The following is a 20386-nucleotide window of genomic DNA, read 5'->3' on the forward strand; positions in this document are numbered from 1 at the left end:
CACGTTGAACCTAATATCCTGCAATAAATCCTTAATAATGCATTAAAAATACAACACACAGGCCCAGCTGCATCAATAATTCATCCTTCCACATATTTCACCGCGCGTCCATACCTCAGACTTGTACCGGCGTGACATGCCACGGCAGTTCTCCTTCTCCGGCGTGTCATTGAGAGACTTTGAACTCTGACACAAATTAGACTTTATAATTCAGCGGGTCACACATGACCATCAAACTGCTGGTACGCTTAGACCGTTTGGACCCGGGGGCTGCAAGGGCTCCTAAAGCAATTTCCCAGATCAGTAAAAATGTGACTCGACCCGAATTGCAAATTAATTTGAGTAGCTATTGATTTTCGGCAATGTGAATATTATATTGGAACGCTGCCACTCGTGTTCTGCGCCCCCTCTTTTCATTCATTGTTGGAAGTGTGATTTTAATGAAAGCCCCAGAGATCGATAGTTTTCAAATGAACACTGAATCACAGTGATGGAGGACCACCAGAAGTTTCACCCCGCCGGCACTATGTTGGTTTATAAATAGGGTGGGCAAAGAGGAGGTAGGTTGGGAGGTGGGTCGCAACCTTGCTGCTTGGGTAGGTAGGTGCGTAGGTGGCTAAGCAGGTAAGAAGGTGTGAAGGTAGGAAGATGGATGGTTGGTAGGTAGGTAGATACAGTAGGTAGGCAGGTAGGTAGGTGGGTAAGTTGATAGGTGGGTTGGTGGGTGGGATTTTGGATAGATAGCTAGCTAGGTGGGTGGGTAGGTGGGAAGGTGTCTTGGTACATAGGTAAGTAGGTGGTGTAGGTAGGTAGGTTTGGTGGGTGGGTGGCTGGGTCAGATGGTCTGTTGCTAGACAGGGAGAAAGGTAGGTAGGTGGGTAGGTAGGTAAGAAGGTGGATAGGTAGCTAAGTATGTTTGTAGGTAGATAGGTAGGTAAGTATGTAGGTAGGTAGGTAGGTGGGTAGGTGAGTAAGTAGGTAGGTGGGTAGATTGGTTCATGGGTAGGTACGTAGGTAGGTACTGGAGGTAGGTTTGGTGGGTGGCTGACCGGATAGGTAGGTAGATGGGTTGGTGGGTTGGGATGTTGTACATAGGTAGGTAGGTACTGTAGGTATGAAGGTTTGGTGTGTGGGTGGCTGGGTCAGATGGTCTGTTGCTAAACAGGGAGATAAGTGGGTAGTTAGGTAGGTAGGTACTGTAGGTAGGTAGGTGGGTAGATAGGAAGGTGGGTTGGTACATGGATAGGTAGGTAGGTAGGTAGCTAGGTACTGTAGGTATGAAGGTTTGGTGGGTGGGTGTCTGGGTCAGATGGTCTGTTGCTAAACAGGGAGATAAGTGGGTAGTTAGGTAGCTAGGTACTGTAGGTAGGTAGGTGGGTAGATAGGAAGGTGGGTTGGTACATGGGTAGGTAGGTAGATAGCTAGGTACTGTCGGTATGAAGGTTTGGTGTGTGGGTGTCTGGGTCAGATGGTCTGTTGCTAAACAGGGAGATAAGTGGGTAGTTAGGTAGGTAGGTAGGTAGGTAGGTAGGTAGGTAGGTAGGTAGGTAGGTAGGTAGGTAGGTAGGTAGATAGGAAGGAGGGTTGGTACATGGGTAGGTAGGTAGGTAGCTAGGTACTGTAGGTATGAAGGTTTGGTGGGTGGGTGTCTGGGTCAGATGTCTGTTGCTAAACAGGGAGATAAGTGGGTAGTTAGGTAGCTAGGTACTGTAGGTAGGTAGGTTTGGTGAGTGGCTGGCTGGCTGGATAGGTAGGTAGGTAGGTAGATGGATAGGTTGGTTGGGAGGACGGTCGGTGGGTCAGTTGGTCTGTTGCTCGACTGTTGGAAGGGTTACGCTGGTAGGAAGGGAAACATATAGAAAAGAGCCTGGTGTGTAGGTTTGTGGCTGGGTTCCAGAAGACATGCTTTCCCCATCATCAACTTTTCATGAGTTCAATTGTGTCCCATCACGAGAGACAGACATTCTTTGCATAATTACAACCAAATAGTTGGAATGAAACGCCGTCTCCATATTAATCACAAGTTCATATGCTCCATTTTAATTTGCGTGATTAATACGCTCCATCAAAAAGCCATATGTCTCAGATGAATTACTCGACATGGGGACACATTACTCACCGCGCTGATATAGATTAACCGCCTGATCAATGACAGATGGATTTGATCTGGATCCGCGGCGGCGCAGTGCACCATTTCGGACGCCAGGGGGCGACACCGAGCGGCAGCCAGGTGAAGCCGCTTCAGACTTAGTTTCAACAGCTCACTGATGGTGCGTGTTCGCGCGTGTGAAGGGCAGGACGAATGGATACAAAAGAGGCTGGATCTCCCGCTTGAAACTTGAACGCGTGTGAGCGTGTGGTGCGTCAGGAGGTGAAGCGGAGCGCAGCCGGTGCCATGTCAGCCGCCGAGTGCGGACGGGATGGCAGGGATCAGAGGTCCGTGTGTGGAGGTGGACTCTCGGTTCTCATCGCCGGACTCTGAACTGTCACCCGAAGACTCGAGGGTCCTGCAGTTTGTGGGTGTTCGGCTTTAACTTTTGCCGGTGGATGTTGCGCCATGGAGATAAAGACGCGCTTCCGAGCCACGCTGATGTTGTTATGGATTTTCCGAGGTAAGCTGATTCAGTTAGATTCGTCTGCCCGTGCCACGGCGCGCGTGAAAGTCCGTCAGGTGTGATGGAAAATATATCGATGAAAACAACGACTATGCATCCAATACCGCACCTGTTTACACAAAGATTAAAAATGGAAAACGCACTGCCCGAACCACCGCACTGTCGTGCAAGAGCAGAGTACTTTTGTAGTTTCCTACAGCGTGTATCGCTGAATAATTCACGTGTTTGTGTGATGAAAATCAAAGTGAGTATGTAGAGAAATATTAGTATCACACAGTATAAATGAAGCAGCAGTTGCAAGCACTATTGAGGACCAATCTGGAGCAGAGCTTAACACCTATTTCAAAGACAGTTGTGACCCAGGCCGGTCACCAGAGAGGTCATGTTGTGCCAAACCTGCGTTAAACTCTGCTCTGTGCTCAAGTTTGCTTTAATTGAGTGATCCGGAGATGTTCTTAGCGGGTATTAATCCCTGCACCTGGCCAAGTCAGGCAGTGAGGTGACACCCCGACCAAATGCCCAGATCACTGATCTCTGTGCTCACAGACAAGAGAAGCCTTCACGGGGAAAATAAACAACATGTATGTCACCACCGATCTGAAACGGAGAAACCTGTGAGCCATTCTGAAACACTGGCGCCGGCTTGACATCCACTGAACCGGCAGCGAGGGATGGCAACATTGAAACAGGTGTACACAAATAGGCTTTATCTTCTTGGTGCACTCATTGGTACTTCAAATCGGGAAGCCCCGTTATTTCTCTGACGGTGGCTTGAGGTCATGGGTAGCCTGGTTTAAATGTTCGGACAATGGAGTTATTGTAGCATTCAAGAAACACTACTACGGTGAAGTGATACAAGGACCAGTTTTTGGTTGGTGGCCACACATCTTGCCCAGCGCAGATGAATCCTTCAGTCCCTGGTGTCCGGAGAGCACCAGTAATAAGCTTCAGAAAATTGTTGTGGTCACTGAGTCACACAATATCAGTGGGAGGGTGAGGAAGTTGGACATTGGTAGAAGAACTGGCGCAGCAGGGGCGGTGTTGCAGTCGCTCCACTGCACTGTTGCATGTGAGAGAGCTGAGCCAAAAGGCAAAGCTCTTTCTTTACCGCTCGAGCTTCATCCCGACCCTCACCTACGGTCATGAGTTGTGGGTCATGACTGAAGGAAGGACAAGTGAGTTTTCTCTGATGGGTGGCGAGAAAACATGAGGAGTTCTGTCACTCGGGAGAGACTTGTAGTACAGGCGCGTTGACAGGAGTCAGTTGAGGTGGTTCAGGCATCTCATGAGGACGCCCCCTGGAGGAGTTTCAGGCATGGCCTGCTGGGAGGAGACCGAAGGGTCGACCCAGGAACAGGTGGAGGGATCATATCTCACTGGTCTGGGTGTGTCCAGTCAGAGCTGGTGGATGTTGCCCGGAAGAAGGGCAAGTGCAAGCCAGCAACAGATAAGCGGATGAGGATGGATGGATGGATGAGTCGCATAATAACAATCTCCAAAAGAGCATACATCCCATGGTTAACACGTCTTCTTTACCGCTTTCCTGTCTACTTCCTATTCTCTGGCAGGTTACCAGTACACTGTGAGTCACAACACTATCACAAAAATAAACGCAAGGCTGAGGTCTAATTTTAAGTACAATTGCGTACGTGGTAGATTTTTTTTCCTATGAAAACATTAATAAAACCAGAATATAAATAACTTTCCATTATAATTCATTATGGGCTCACGAGCTGGGAACACACTGAACTAGGGGAGGGAACCACTGAGTACCTCACCATTATTTGAGATACTAGACGCGATGCATGTCACATATAGTCAGACAACCGAGGGACCATTTCAAACCAAAGACTGTCCTCAGTTTTGAGAGGAAACCAGAGTGCCTGGACAGAACCCTACCTACCTCAGCAACTCCACGCAAAACAGACCCAGGTTTCCTCCAAACCCAGTTCCCTCAAGCTTCAAACCCATCACCCTCCTGCGCGGCTTCAGCACCATTTGTTGTGTTAATATTTGATTTCTTTGAGTTATTTGTATTGCTCTAATGCCAAAGTTATGTTTCTTGTGCACTGAAGAGTCTCCTTCCTCTGAGACGACCAGCGCAAAAAAAGAATGAAAATGCAAAAACAAGCCTGCTGACAATCCATGAAATATGTAATTTTTATTGCTGTGAACTCAGCTGGCGAGGTTGCCTTTTAAGCACAGCAGAGCACTCTTCATCTTAAGAGGGCAAATGTTGCTACACGGTTGAATAAACAAAAAAGAAATTCACAGAAGTCAAATGTTGGCGCTTGAGAGGTTAAAAATAACTTAAATGCTGGAGTTTACCTGAAGGAGTCTGAGTCCCTTGTGATGCAGTTACGGCTTATCTGTCACATCGAGGTTGTTCAACATCAGAAGATCAGTCGATGAAGTTCTGACTGACAAACTAAACAACCTCTGCATGTTGGGTTACCCTCTGAGACACATCAGCAATCTCGATTCTTGTTTTTACTCACTGTGTGTTATGATCAGGGGGTGACAATCTTCATTTTCTTGGGCAGGTTGGACCGAGTCCCAACAGTCCTTTTACGATTGTTGCCCGTTCTTTAATCTTTTTTTTTTCACACACTAAAGTCACTTTTGTTATGAATTATACAAACCTGCTAATGATAATGATACAGAACAACACTGTATAGAAAGTATTGAAAACAATACAGTACAAAACACAAAGTGTTTACTGTAAAATAACATATTTCCAGTGAACAATGAACAGATCAAACCCACAATTTGAACTTCACTCATCACTTGTTAAATATCGGACTGTTGCCTCATAACCTGACAAACTGCTCCTCATTTCATCTACTACATGTCCGGGGAAAGAGTATCTGGGCTCCATTCGCTAGGGCTGTGTATCGGCAGCCATCTTGCGATACGATACGTATCCCGATACGATACATATCCCAATACAGGAGTAGTGATACAATACTTTGCAATACGAGAAATATATTGTAATAGGAATCATCATTTTAACAGGCAACTCAGATAATGTGGTACAATATTATGTACAGGAAAACAAGTTTATTGTTATGATGTCAGTCCAGTTAGACTTTCAGGTAAATTTCGCACTCTAACAGAGGAATGAATCAGTCCCTTGATCAACAAAATGACTGAGTACAAAAAGAAAACATAAGTATTACATACGTTACAAAAGCAGCATCATATCCAAGTATCTATGTATCAAATCTCCATATACACAGCTTAAAATATCAAGACAATATCACACAATAAAGTTCTGCGATATGTCACCAAAAATCAAATACGATATTGTACAATCAAATATCGCGATATTTTCTTGCACCCCCATCCATTAGCACTCAAATTCAGTGCAGTGATTTGAGGCCAAGTCTCTTGTTTTAGTACTAAGGCTTTCACTGTGGGTGTACATGTTGCAAAATGCTATTTGGTTGTCATTTTCCTTGATGGAGAAGTATTGCCAAATGGCCACCATCTTGTCTGGCTGACTCACTGTAGAATATAAATAGCATTTTATTTTTTGTTAAAAGGTGTGTAATTGTCATTTGACATCATAGATCGGCGCCGATATATCGGTGGAGCCCGAGTTATAACTGCTCTCACGTTGACTGTTAAAATGAACCAGTTATGGCTTCCACCTCGAGAAATAATGGGTCTTGCTGCGAGACCCTGGCAACTTGACCAAGGCACTAAGTCATGTTTCTTCCTGTGGGTGTTTAATACCTCCTCTACTTCAAGGAATTGCTGGCGACACATAAATAAGCTCTCTCTCTTCCTTTCATACGCCTATACAAGTCAACAGCCTCAACCATGTGCCAAAATCTCTATCCATTTTTTTTAAAGTAGTGGAATGCAGCCTCATGACCAAGCAGAAATGTGTTACATTGCAGAGCTGCTTGTCTGTTGAGAGGCACAATTGGTTAATAGTTGCAAAGGTCATAATTTAAAGTTCAACCCAAACAACTGGTTAAGCTGATTCCGCTTTGAGCTGATGGCGACATGAAAATGTTTAGATTTTAAAAGGCATTTTCCTGCGGAAATGAAGGACTAGGGGATTGGCTGGAGGGGTCAAGCTGACTTTTAGAAAAATGTCTTGCAACAAGTTTTGACCAATCATAAGAGATATCGGTCCACTGTCTTCACCCATTTGTAGTGAGGACATCCCCAAATTATTCAGGCGACTTACTTATTTATATGCTTTGAAGACAGTTGGATGTGACAGTTGGTGTGACTGGTTCTAGATCAGATGAACCTGAGTTCACCTGCAGACCAGAGCGGTTGCAGTAAAGGCCTTGAGGCCTCGTCCCTAACATAATCATATATGCCTTGTGACTTCATCTCCTAGTCAGCAAAATTCCCATAATGCACTGCAACATGTGGAGCCCTTATCACGATTAGCACCAATGAATGTGTTTACCCAGTTATACATGGTCAGTGTCAGAAAATCTAATGCTCAAATGTTGTTTGACTCAAAATATTTTTTCGTTTTTTTTTTAACACTTTTTTTTGAGAAGCTAAAAATAAGAAAATCCGCTGGTTGCTAAGCAGTGTGGCTCCCTGCCTGATGCGGTGGTGGTGGTGGGTTTTTGACCTGACGCCAATTCATTCTTGACTTATCACCTGTCGCTACTGCCTCCAGTGCTGATGTGGCTTCCTGGAAGAGTCACTAAAAGGCCATTATCAGAGTGCATGCCTTGGCCAGTAAACAGCTGCTCCGATGCCAAGATGACAGAATCTCTGCTATAACTCGCCACTGTGAAGGAAATGAATGTGAGTGATACACCTGACTCCACCACCGACCACTTTCAAGGGCGCTAAGGCTCATTTATGCTCCCTTTACGTACAAAATTGTAGCCTTATGTTTCGAAGGATGTTACCGTCACGATCACGTGCTTCCATGTGCTCTGTGTGTTGCTGTTCTCCAACATATCCACCAGGGGAGCAGCTCAGAGTCAAACAACAAACTGGTCTGGACTGATAACGTACCTCTTGCACTAAAGATGAGAGGCAGAGTTGTACAGTAGAAGGTGGTGGTCGGTGGCCGGTGAGCAACACTGCACTCCATGCTTTCCAGTGGTACTGCTTCCTTCGGTCGGTATCCGTAAGCTTTGTGGAAACATGCAGAAATACGGAAGAAATTAGCACAAAGCAGGGACTGAGGTCCCCGTCCGTATCCGTAGGTAACGTTGAGCATAAATGGGTGTTTAGTCAGCAGGTTCAATACTCTCTCATCTAGAGGAGAGACCCAGAGGACTTTGCTTCAGGTAACATTTTTTTCTGGACACATTCAGTGGAAGAAAAATATGTGTGCAACCACTGCAGATGATTCTCGAGGGGCCCTTCCACCACTGAGGTTAGATGCATTTATACAACGACAGATTTCGTTTACATAAAAGGTGGAAAACAGACACGCCTCCGCTGGAGTCACCACTGTAAAAACATTCACTTCGTAGGTTCAGTCTTGGCAGCTCTCATTATCAAAGTCTACTTCATTTTCCACTCTCAAGTGAGACTGAGCTATTTTTTCCTGTAAAGTTGGCTGGTTGGCATTTAGACCTCTTGAGTATATCAGACCTGTAACCTTTAGGCCGTCACTTTCAGGACACTGTTAAACACCTTTATCTTATCTTTGCGTGTCTGTGTGTATTTCTGCACCAGGTTTGCTCAAAGGTGACATTTCGTCCTTGCTGCTACATTGACTGAAATAAATGAATTGAGGCGGGTCCCATCCACCGTCTCATCTCCGACTGCTCCAGCTAAAGGTTTTCCCAGTCAACTTGATGGATTTCTTTTCACGTCTCTGACAGCAGCCTAAGCCTGTCTGACAGAAACTTAAGAATCAGTGAATCGGCGCTAAACTGTTGGTTGTGTGTCTGACTTCAAATGAGCAGAATGGACTTGTATTGATCAAACTGAGCTGCTCGCCTGCTGCTTTATTCGAGCTCCAAATCGAGTTGCTTTTGGGATTCATCTGATGATCTGAGACAAGATTTACTTTTCCAGTGAGATGGAGTCCAGTGGCGCCTAGCAGTTTGTCTGAGCCGCTTGCTAAACTCTCAAACCGACATCAGGACAGTGTGACTTGTCTCTCCACGGTGTGAATGTTGAGAACGGCGGGTCGACCCCCCCGTAAACCCCGGCTCTTAAAATATTGTCGTGTCCTCGACGACCGGTGCAACAAGACGAGTGCCAGTTGGCTCTGAAGTTAGCTCCTGTTTTTGTGCTTGCGGTATCCCGTTTTTACAGAGCTTGGAGTAATTCCGAGGACGCCTTGAATGAGTAACTAAACGAGAAATTAAATGGCCCTATGTTGGAACAGTTTTCTGGCAGGGCATGTATTTTAAATATGGGTGCGAAGATATACGCTTTCTGGAGAGTATTTTCATTGAGTCGTCCAGAGTTCAGACTAATATTCACTGATATTTAAGACTAAAAGTTCAGAGAAATTGATAGTGCTCCAGCGTAATGAAAGGAAAACAGAAATTCATATCTGCACAGTTGCATTCTGTTACCAAACGTAGCTAAATGCTGAGACATTTTTGCCCTTTGTTTACTTAGCTATATAATTCCCTACCTTTTTAAGCATTTGAAATATTTGAACAGCAGGGTTTCCGCTACATGTAAGCGATGGTGGCACACTGCCATGGCTTAAATGAGGCCACGTCTCCAGAATTTTTTTTTTTAAGATGTCACGTGATCAAATGTATTAAAACAACGTGTAAAACATCGAAAAAGCGGATAATACGTAATGCATCACGGAGGGGGACATGAGCATGGTGGTTTTCTGCGTGTTTTTAGCTGAAAAATCTAGAAAGAAACATAATGACTGACAACCATTGCTTGTGGAATTCAAGTCGTGCATTGCAGCCAGACGTATGAGGAGATGGACCGCTGCTTGCTGGAGAGAGATTTACTGAACATAGAGATTGAAAACTAATGCTTTTATTGTGAGTATTTCAGTAGAAGTCAAAACGTTCCCAACTTCTTCTTTGTTTTTTTTTTTTTGTGTGTGTGTGTGTGTGTGTGTGTGTGTGTGTGTGTGTGTGTGTGTGTGTGTGTGTGTGTGTGTTAAAATTTTTTTTTGTTAAATTTTGGTAGTTATTATAGGCTACCAAACCTGAGAGTGAGTTGTGACCAATACCAGAGGATACAGAGGCCAAGACTTTCAGGGCCCAAGGAAAGTGAGGGGCAAGATCAAGACCTAACTGAGAACCAAACAAAATCCTTGTTTCTTCCAGCGACAGCATCTCAGTTGTTGGTTTATTTTGAAAAATCGACCAGCGTTCCTTTTGCAGTACGAAATACATGCCTGTGTCTATATGAGTTATGGAGTCATGCGTCTGTATTCTATTCTGTATTTGAACCCTCTCTTGGTCTTGGTCTCAAATCGGACTCCAGCCCTCAAAGTCTTGCTCCGCTCTTGGGTTAGGTGATCCTGACTATAACACTGAGCTCATGTGATGATAAAGTAATGCAGAACATCACCATAATACAATAGTCTGTTTGATGCCCCACTATGGAAATTCTGAAAATGTAATAAGTAATAACATATTTGGCTCAGTGGTAATAATATCTGCTTAGCAGTGGAATGCGTTTCTTATATAAGACCATTTTATTTCACAATGTTTTGCCATCCAACATGTATATATTGGCAGGTATAATGTCAGGAACGTTGTGGTGAGTAATGTTGGCCACCACTGTTCTCTGTGACTTGTTACTGCTGTCACATTATCCAGCTGAATTCATCTTCCTGGGCTCTAACCGGCGCCCTGCCACCAGTGGCACCGTTTGTTAAAAGGAGACATGGCGTCGTGTGGGTGTCGGGCCTAATTAACTGCAGTCCACTTCGTGCACCCCGAACACAGCGCGCACACGACCCGTGCAGCGGCTAAAGATGGAAGAGAGCTGGATGCCGAAAAAAGCCAACACTACCTAAAGGATTTCTGTCTTGCGAAAGTAGGTCACATTAACTGCCCGTGTTGCTGCACATGGTGGAGAACGGTGATGCACTGATTTTTGATGTGCTGACACACAACAGATGTTTCTCTTGACACTGATGGATCCCAGCGCTGTCTGACGTGATTCGATTTTGGCTGTTAGTGACAGTTGAGGAAGAGGAAGACGATCGGGGTTGGTGAGCTTTTTCTAACATCATCAAGCTGATGCGATCGGAACTTTGATGTTGACGGGCGTTGGGTCGAATTTGAAGCGACCCACCATGGAGTTCTACCCACTTGACAACAGAAATCGATGGAGATTGAGGGTGACTCCAAATGCCGCCACATTCGGAGGGTTTGACTTGTGTGGCGGCAAGTGACCGACCTTGCTCTTTCAGTGAAAAGCCTGCGACTGACGGAGAACAATAGAGCGTGGACCCGCCTCTTTTTTCACCAGGGTTCGGCCGCTTCCACTGGTGAGCAGCACGCCAAGATCCCTGAACACTTCTGCCTACGGAGGAGTCTCGTATCCAATTTGGAAAGGATCATTGGTGCCTAAAGTGCTATGATTTGATTGCATCGGTGCCCAGGATGATGAGTCGGGCCACAATCTAACAGCACTTGAGCTGCCGGGAGCAAATTAAGGATAAGAAAAATAGCTTTTCCCGCTCAAGTGGGAACACCTTGGAAGAGACGTGAAGGATTCGGTGCTGAAGTGCTGCCCATTTCTAAGCCGTCTAACTCGGCGCCAACTTTTTGTATGTAGTATTTGAAGGCATCTCTGTCTGAGAACAGCTGAAGATGGGGATATTAGCTTGACTTCTGTCTGTGAGTTGCTCAACTCCAGGTGGTTTGAAGTAGATAACTGACAGCTGAACATGTGTTACAGGCGACCGTGGGCTTGTCTTTCCACTGAGCGGAGGGTGTCAGACCACTGAACCGGTTCGTCCCTAAACAAATCCTTATACAACTCCACATCATGATCAACGTCTGAATAAATAGATCAAGAGAAAATTTTGATGGTAGGAAAGCGATCCGCTGTCATTAGACCTATCAATGCACGGCGAGTGCGCTTGACTACTTATTTGCGTGTGTCAGTTAACACTTCTCAGTTTGCTCGGGTGCAGCCAGGGTCACATAAATGCTCTCTGAGTCGATCTAAATCTGCCTGTCACACATATATTCTGCTCTCTGAGCTCAACGTTTTCCATCTTCTAACAGCAACAAGCTAAAGCAGGGGCCGCCGATGTGGTGCCGATATGGTGCCGATATAGTGCCGATATGTTTGATCTTGTGTTTATTGTTTTGGTACTCTGTGTGATCAGTGTATTAGATGAATATCATTTATCATCTATAGCATATAGTACGTTATTTTAGAAGTGTGTTCTGAACTGATGGTAGCTTTTGGAGACCCCTGAACTAAAGGAACTGATGCTAGCAGCTCGCCATTCACAGATATTATCTTCTATGATATTGGTGCTGAAACTCAGGCATGTTACCTGGTCTACTGCTTTCTAGTCTTCTGCTTCAGTCTCACCTTGGTGCTGACTTACTGTCAGTGCCAAACAATACAGAAGAACCACAGTCACCAATGGGTCGGTGGTTCCAAAACTTACTGAACCCTAGCTTTGCTATGAGCGCAGCATATTTATACAATAAAAGGAAAATTGTGTGTTTAAAAAATAAATCAAAAAAACAAAGTTCTCTGAGTAATAAAACTGGAACTGTGTCAGTATTAGTTATGTTAGATTTTAATATTTGTGATATTATATATGACAAATTTGGATATAGAAATGTAAAATATTTGAAATGATATTAAAACAAGCAAAAAGTGTGTATTGAAATTAGTAACAATTGCTGAATATAAAAAAAGGTAACCTAACCCTAACCCTAAAGGTCAGAAAATAATGTGAGAAATATCATATACTATATAATGAGACTGACATTTTAATGAAAAATAAGGCCTAAAAACGAAATATGCATAATGCATTAATATAAGATTTCACAGAAAAGACTGGTTCGATATATTCCACATATCAAACCGATGCACCACAGACTGATCCAGCTCTGATTTCCTTGTGTTCACCTTCTTACTGTAAGAAAGCAGCTGGAGAATGATGTTTTTCACCTAGAGTGGCCTGTAAAGTCTTTGAACCCTGCTCTGATTCCGAAGAGAAGTTTAGCCAGATTAACATGCAACTGAGCTGAAATAATTGCTTCCCTGACTGGAATACATTTATATATTAACATTTTGTCGCACTTCCAAAGTACAATACACCTCATTTCCGCCTCGGCACTTTCTAGCTGAAGGACATTGACGTTAATATTTTCCTGCGAACTTGAAAGAAGAAAAAAAATGGCGCTATCATTACATTCACGCAGCAATCAGCACTTCACTTTGGAAAAAAAGCCTGGCTTTGATGTTGGGAAGGGAACGCAGCTTTGGTGATTCCACAGCAGGCGCCCGCCATTCTCAGATACTACTTGTTCTGCGAGACGCTCTCCTCATTTTTTTCTTCCTTTTCCCTCCTCGCGTGGTCACGACAGAACATGAGACTCATTAAGACGATGGGAGAATTTCAACCCTCAGTAACACAGTGGTACAGTTGTTCCGTCTGAGCACACACAGAAAGCTGAAGAAGCTGTCAGACAGATGAGCGGGATGATAATTGGTTAAATAGATGGGCGTTCTCTGACACTTTCCTTGAAGGCATCACTGAAGGAGCACTTGTTTAAGTTCATCAGCAGCAATTATTTTCCCATGGTTTTGTGCCACTGTAACAAGAGGTTACAAGACGAAGATGGTCTTTAAGCTTTTAAGTGACTGTAGTATGATGAAATACACTTCTGCTGCATTCGCGCCGACACTGTCAGCCGCACTACACGTCGCTCACTTGTTCTCCGGTTGAGTGAAGCGGCGATGGCCTGTGCATCACTCTGCTTTTTGGGTTTTTCAGGGACAGCGACATCTCTTTTTTAAGATCTTTGGGAGAGCAGAGCAGAGACATTACGTCTAACCTTGTCTACTACAGTATGTATCACACAGTTAATGTACTTCAGAGTAAAATGTTTTTCTGCCTGATAATAGGGCTGTGTATCGCTACAGTACAATACCTATCCTGATACAGGTCTGGTGATGTGATACTGTCATTTATTTTTTTTTGCTTCAAATATTTTTATTGATTTTAGAAAACATAGCTACATTCAAGTAAATGAAAAAAAAAAAAAAAAATATATATATATATATATATATATATTTTAAGGGGAAATCGGATAATGCAGTACAATATTATGTGCATGAAAATGGGTCTAACCTTTAAACATGTCACAAATGCAGCAGCATATCCAAGTATCGATGTATTAAATATTGATATAGACAATAAAATAAAATATCGATACAATATTGCAGAATCAAGTACCGCGATGTTTGACTGTAACAATATTTTTTAACAGCCCGCCTGATACTTTTAAGGGTCGAATGGTGCACTGATTCCAAACAGTTGAATAATGTATTTGGAAAGCTACTATAATGTAGGCTTTATCAATAGCTCATAAATAAACACTTACGTACATGTTTTGTGCTTTTGAGGCTTCGAGCTGCTTGTAATGGACAACAGCACCAAGCTTTTCAAACTGCAAATGCGCAGCCCTATTGTTGACATTGTCCCGGCGGGAACTATTATTTAAACCCTTCTATATCATATTAAGAACAGTTCTCATTGCAAGTCCCGTCTGACTTGTTATTTCTGCCGCAGTCTGGGTTCAATAAATGCCACAGTGTTGACATGAGAAGGTAATTACGACTGAACTATTTCCAGGAAAATTGAGGGGTGTGAATTGCTGCAAGTTTGACTTAAGCTTGGAATCTAGCAGCACATAGTTTGCACCAATAAGGAGGAGATTTTGAGGCTTATGTGGAGGATAAAGGGGGATCAAAATACGTGAAGTACTCATGACAGAGCAGTAAAAAAAATGTGACTACTTTAAGTGTTAGCGCTTTAGCTTCAGGAACACATGTATTAGCCCACAATGAATTCCTTATTGATATGTGGATTAGCATTAGATGGTAAATAGATGATGTGGCAGATGGTAATTATCATGTAATAATCTAAAGTGTCATTATATGTCTAGATATTTCATAGTAATAACAAGACTACAGACAAAAGACCCTTTTTAATAGAGGGCTGGTGTGAAGATTTGACTCCTGCAATTGTACAGAACAAAATAAAGTGAGGCTGCAATGACGCGATGATTCAGGTTGGTAACAAGTGAAGCAAGAATCGCTCACTGATAAGTCAAGTGTCAAATTTGTCTGGTAAATCCAGGCGGATTATATAGAAATGGAAGAGAGATTGAATGGTAATCTGGACATGACACTGAATTTCAAATCTAATGCTATGGTACACGGTCGCAGGGACATCAATCAACACTATGGTCAGCTATATATAGACAACTGGTCTTTAGCTTGAATGCACAGGTGTGTGCATTTACTTTAGAATCACCGCAGTACAGGTGCTAAAATACAGGTTGCCAGGCTTCATGGTGACGCTTCCTCGCTGTGAAAACAACAAATTGGTGGGGTTAGAAAATATTGCTGCCATTTTTCTGCGCCTCACATTCGCACAAATATTTTGGGGGCTGTTCAGCGCAGTCGCAAAGCAAGTGTTTCAAATGTTAAAGAAAGAACGGGCCAGGCAAACATTTCTGATCCCTATAGAAAGCTGCCGCAGCCGAACCGTGTCCACGTTCTGCTGCACCGCTGTGTGCTTCCCCAGTTCCCAAAGCACTGGATTGCGTGGCTCATTATGCAGTGCTATTTTCGGTGGATGCTTAAAGTCTCTTAGAAAAATATAATTTGAAAGCGAGCAAAAGGGATGGAACTTTTATTTAGAGCGATCGGGTCGCAATGTTCACACACTGAAGCAGCAAATTTCTGTGAACAGAATTGGAACAAGAAGGCAGTGTCTGCATTTTGCGCGGCGGTTATGCCAGGCTTACAGGAAGAATCACCATGAGCGTGTTAGATGAACAAAACATGCATATTGAAAGTGAATTATCTCATGTTTCATTAGGATCCTGAACCGCAGCCGATTTATCATGGCCTCAGAACGCTTTAGGCGTCAGCCGTGGACCTCGGGGCTTTGGACGGAGTTGGAGTAATGGCCAAAGGTTAGGTTAAATTTAAACTGAAACAAGAACAATATTCTCTGTCGCGTGCTCCTCACACGCGGATCGACAAGGCAAACAGAACCAGTGTTTAGACTGCAAAGCTTCTTATGAGGACCTTTGTTTGAAAGGCTTCCTAGTCAACTTTAACACAGACAAGAGGAGAGATCTACTAGTGAACTGAGTGTAGAGATGAGAAATTCAATGTTTCATGTCTCTGGTAGAAGCTGCTGGTGTCTGACTGGCTGCTCTGCCAGCTTTATTTAGGGGTTAAATTGAGCCGTCTGTCTGCTGTATCTCGTGTCTCTGAACAGTTGACTTGAACTATGGACCAGTCTGGACACATTTCCCAGATGCTATTGAAGAAACATCAGAAATAATGTGAAGAAATGATCCTTTAGTCATATTCTATTCTCAAAATCTGTATTCAGTCAGTCCTTTGACTTGTGTGACGAAAAACCTTTTCACACTCTCCTTTTCCATTGCCTTATTGAAGATTTCACAAATACTTGACGCTTTAGAATTTGTTGATGGACCCTACCGGGTCGTAGCATTAGCGCTGCCTGTGAGAGTGTGTCCGCGATCATTGAACCCCAATAGGGTCGTGGAAGAGGACGCCGCCGCCAATACCGGAGCGGAGCTCCGTCCAATATCCAACTATTTTCACCGCGGTGTTTGGCCGAGGCGCCAGTGCAGCGGGAGACCTGCATGTGTTGATGTGAACCAAGGCAGACGAGCACGTCAGAGAACCTATGAGGACCACTCCATCTAATAAAATAAACAGGGATCCAGAGACTCAGAGTCGACCAGTGTCATTATCCAAGGTTCCCTGGATTAAAAATAAGTAGAAAACTAAGATCGTGAACCAAAGTCCACCACACTCTCCACAACTGTCACATGTGGGCGTCGGCTGTCAAACGGAGTAGATTAGACAATGTTCATTCAGTTAGAAGCGTTTCAATTTATACATTATTTATGAATGTGAATGTTCTTACAATGCATGGGAGGCGCAGACATCCCAATAAAACGCATCTTGTATATATTTATTAGCTGAATTGCTGCTTTACAGTGGCATTAGAAGTCTATTCTTACGGCGTGGTGAAACCCTTGACACACATTGTAACCAGCTCTTTAAATTGACATCTCGCCTTGTTTATGCTCTGTAACCGAACACTGACTCACGATTCAGGCTAATTGGTATCGTTCTCTTTCACCTGCTGAAGCAGGATCCATCTTTGTGCGCCTAATGATGTGGACACGGCTGGACAGGCTGGTTTGGACACCAGGGAGCTGCCACAATTAGATTAGTCCGCCTCAATCTTCCTACTCTGTCAATTGGATTGTAACTTTGTTCCTTTCCACTGGCTTCTCTCGCCTTCTCTCCAGCAAAAGGAAGGAGTTCTGATGCATTTCTGCCAATGGAAGGTGTCCAGAGTGATCAATGGAGTTATACACTGCACTGTGATGATGCAGAGCAGGTGCATCCTGAGTAAGAAGAGGCTCCTGCTAATGAGCTACATTTGGCCTTTAAATGAGGCTGGTGTTCTGGTGGTGGAGATGAAACACTCACCAGCACCACGAACAATCGTCTCATGTGACATTCGAGTGGCCATTATATCTGGAGACACAGCAATGTGACTGTGGACCGAGGTGTTATGGTGTGTTGATGGAGATTTCTGTTACTTTGGATGTGGTTTGACATACAGTGGTACCTCGGTTCTCCACCACAATCCGTTCCAGACGGCCGTTCGAGAAGCGATTTGTTGGAAATCTGAATAGATTTTTCCCATTACAATGAATGGAAAAAGAAATAATGCGTTCCAAGCCTTAAAATAGGCTTTTGTAGGAGTGAATGTAGAGTGTCTGCTGCAGGTGGCTGTTCCTCTATGTGTGTGGCCGCTGCATGTGGGAGGGGTTGCCGAGTGAGTGAGGTCTCTCCAGAAGTGAAGAGGTGCCCGGTGCGTGTCCAGCTCTGAATGTGCGCTTCTGTGCAGTTTGGCTGTGACAAAGTCATAAACCAAGTCACGCTCTGTCCCAGACTCGCCTCATCCCTGTCCCAGCTCCAGCCCACAACAGGACATCAAACCCTGGAGTGAGCGCCCCTGTGACACTCTACCACGGTCCAGTGTGGAGACAGGAAAGGTTTTACACCTCAATATGAAGAAAAAACAGTCAGTAAATGTAGCTAACGGGACACGTCTGCATACAGAGGCTGCGTTATACACAATAACAAAGTGCCTCGTGGGTCAGCTGATCTGTCCACGCATGTTTTTTACGGCTTTTTTTTTATGGTGTTCGAGTTCTGGATTTTCGTTCGAAATCCAAAGCAAAAAAATCTCAAAACTTTTGTTCGAATTCCGATTTGTTTGAAGTCCGGGACATTCAAAAACCAAGGCAGCACTGTTTATATCTTTTTACACTGGACTTGGGAAGGTTTTTCCAATGGATGTATTGTTTTAATGTTTCCAAATGAATAAGAAATCTCCAACAAGTCAGACTTTACTCACAGAGCTCTGTTGTTTCAAGTTTGGGCCCAAGTTTTGTGTCAAATTTTTGTTGCCAGTTTGTTCGCTGATTTTATTTGTATTTAGGTCGAGGAGAAGCTGGAGAGAAGAGGACTGCGTTTGACTGAAAGGAAGCTGGGAGAGGTGGTGAGAACAGACGAGTATTAGCAGTTAGTCATTCAGAGTAATGGACAAAGATCAGAGGAGGTGAAGACAAAAGTGCAGGTAAAGTGGAGCGGGTGAAGACGGTGCTGACAACAGGGTAGCACCTGCTGTGATGCATGAGAGACAGGAAGCAGAGCTAGCAATGGCAGAGATGAATTTTTCAATGAGTGTGAGTAGAAAGGAAATAGGTCCACACAAGTTGGTAGACAAAGTTAGGGAGGCCAGTGGAGTGGAGAGAAGGTTGAGTAGAAGAGGGAGACAGACAGGTTCATGGATGTAGCAAAAGAAGGACGTGACAAGTTTAGGTAAAACAAATAAAGGTTTCCATAATTAAAATTCGCTTCTCATTCTCTAGGGAGAGAATGAATGCAAACACATGTCCACTATCATGTCAAAACATCACCCATGCAATTGTTAAAATGGGAAATAAAAATCTTAAAAAGGAGCCAATACAAAGTTGCACATTTTGCATATTTTCGATAAAACCGCTGCAACATTGGTGTGTGGCTTACACTATATCAATATCAGCAACTTGCCTAGCAGATGTGGAGCTCTACGTGTGAAACTCCTCTCCCGTGTGGAGGGCTTCTCTCAGTGACATCATGAAGCCAAGGTTTAGAAAATCCAATATCAACACCTGCATATTGATTCCTGCATCGCTCATCGGCATTTAAGTCTTGTTTTCACCAAAGAGAAGATCAATTCCGTGGGTAAAAAGCATAAAAGCCTCTCATCTGTGAAGGTAAAAACACCCCTTCGGTCTCCTCCTTCCGTGCTATTGTTGTGAAGTAAAGAATCGGAGTGAGATGACTTTGGCTCCTAGGAAGATTATAGTCCTGCTTGGCTTTTACGGAATAGATTTTTTTTCTTCCATATGTTGACACCCTGGTTTAATGGATTTTCTGCCAGGTTATACCGATGATGTTCTGAATGTGAAACAGCAGATTTCTGTGAGTGTCAGTGGATTGGATCTGGGAGGGAGAAGGGACTTAGCATTCATTGGGGAGCGGAATTTTTCTGTCTAGGGCCAGATGGCAGGGAAGGGTGGTTTGGTCAGCTTATGGCTGTCATCTGGTTTGAGGTGTAACCTGCTCTTACGCGCTTTAGTGCTGGTTACGTGAGGCTAATGAAGGTCCCTCAGGTCAATCCTTTGGTAGCAAGGCACCTAAACCGCACATTATTGTCCCTGACAGATTGAAGCTGGGTCTGTCTGGACATTTTGACCAGGGAAGCTCACCTCCGACTCGCCATCCCGTGCCACACACTGTGCACCAGAAATAGCTTTTGTTACTTCCTTACAAACTCATCTTGGTTTTCCTGCCCCCAAGTGTTTATAGTAACCGTGACATCAATTTAGGTCGTGGATCGGATTTTCGGCTCCTCCGGTGGCGAAGCAATCGCCATTAGAATGAATACCTCGGGGTGTGGAGGCTGGAAATAGAAGCAACCTACCAAGCAAGAATGTGGGACCGAGCAGTATTTTTTTATCTGTCATATCCAGGAATAATTGGCTCTTAGGGGTGGCTGCGAGTTGAAGCCCGGCAGAGTAATGACCTCCGCATCAGATGAAGTGACATTTCATTCTGTACGACTCCCTGGTTGGCTTTACGGCCGACGCGCTTTGGTTCAATATCATCACTGCTGTTAACAATTCAGACTGTACAGGTGGAATCCAGGTGGAATTTGTCTGCTTCCAGAATCGAACAGAGCTTCTTGTGGAATAAATGACATTATTAGCAAAAGAAAGATGCAATAGTTGTTACAGGCTCTTGTCTAGACCAGTGGTTTTTAAGCTTTTTTTACACCACGGCACACTTGGTTCATTGAAAAGATTCCCAGGCAAACCACCAAAGGCACCTCAAAAGTTGAAGAAAATCCCTTTCAATTTGTGAAAAATTGTCGCTTCAGACACGCGGCTGTTTTTCTGTTTGTGCAGAAAAAAATGGGGAAAGAGCTCTGCTAGCTCTGTGGTACAGCTAGTCTT

At 44.0% G+C, this 20386-nt stretch overlaps 1 protein-coding gene across 2 annotated transcripts in view; it reads left to right on the plus strand.

Moving 5' to 3' along the window:
- The first annotated feature begins 2292 nt into the window (after positions 1–2292).
- The window catches only part of esamb (endothelial cell adhesion molecule b), a 48951-nt gene continuing 30857 nt past the window's right edge, over positions 2293–20386 (plus strand). For both annotated transcript variants that reach the window (XM_053873174.1, XM_053873175.1), the window contains exon 1: positions 2293–2612. In XM_053873174.1, the coding sequence (XP_053729149.1) occupies positions 2558–2612 (55 nt within the window). In that variant the 5' untranslated portion in view covers positions 2293–2557. The remainder of the gene's footprint in view (positions 2613–20386) is intronic.

Source organism: Synchiropus splendidus, chromosome 8, assembly GCF_027744825.2.
Source record: "Synchiropus splendidus isolate RoL2022-P1 chromosome 8, RoL_Sspl_1.0, whole genome shotgun sequence".
Classification (NCBI taxonomy): Eukaryota; Metazoa; Chordata; class Actinopteri; order Syngnathiformes; family Callionymidae; genus Synchiropus; species Synchiropus splendidus.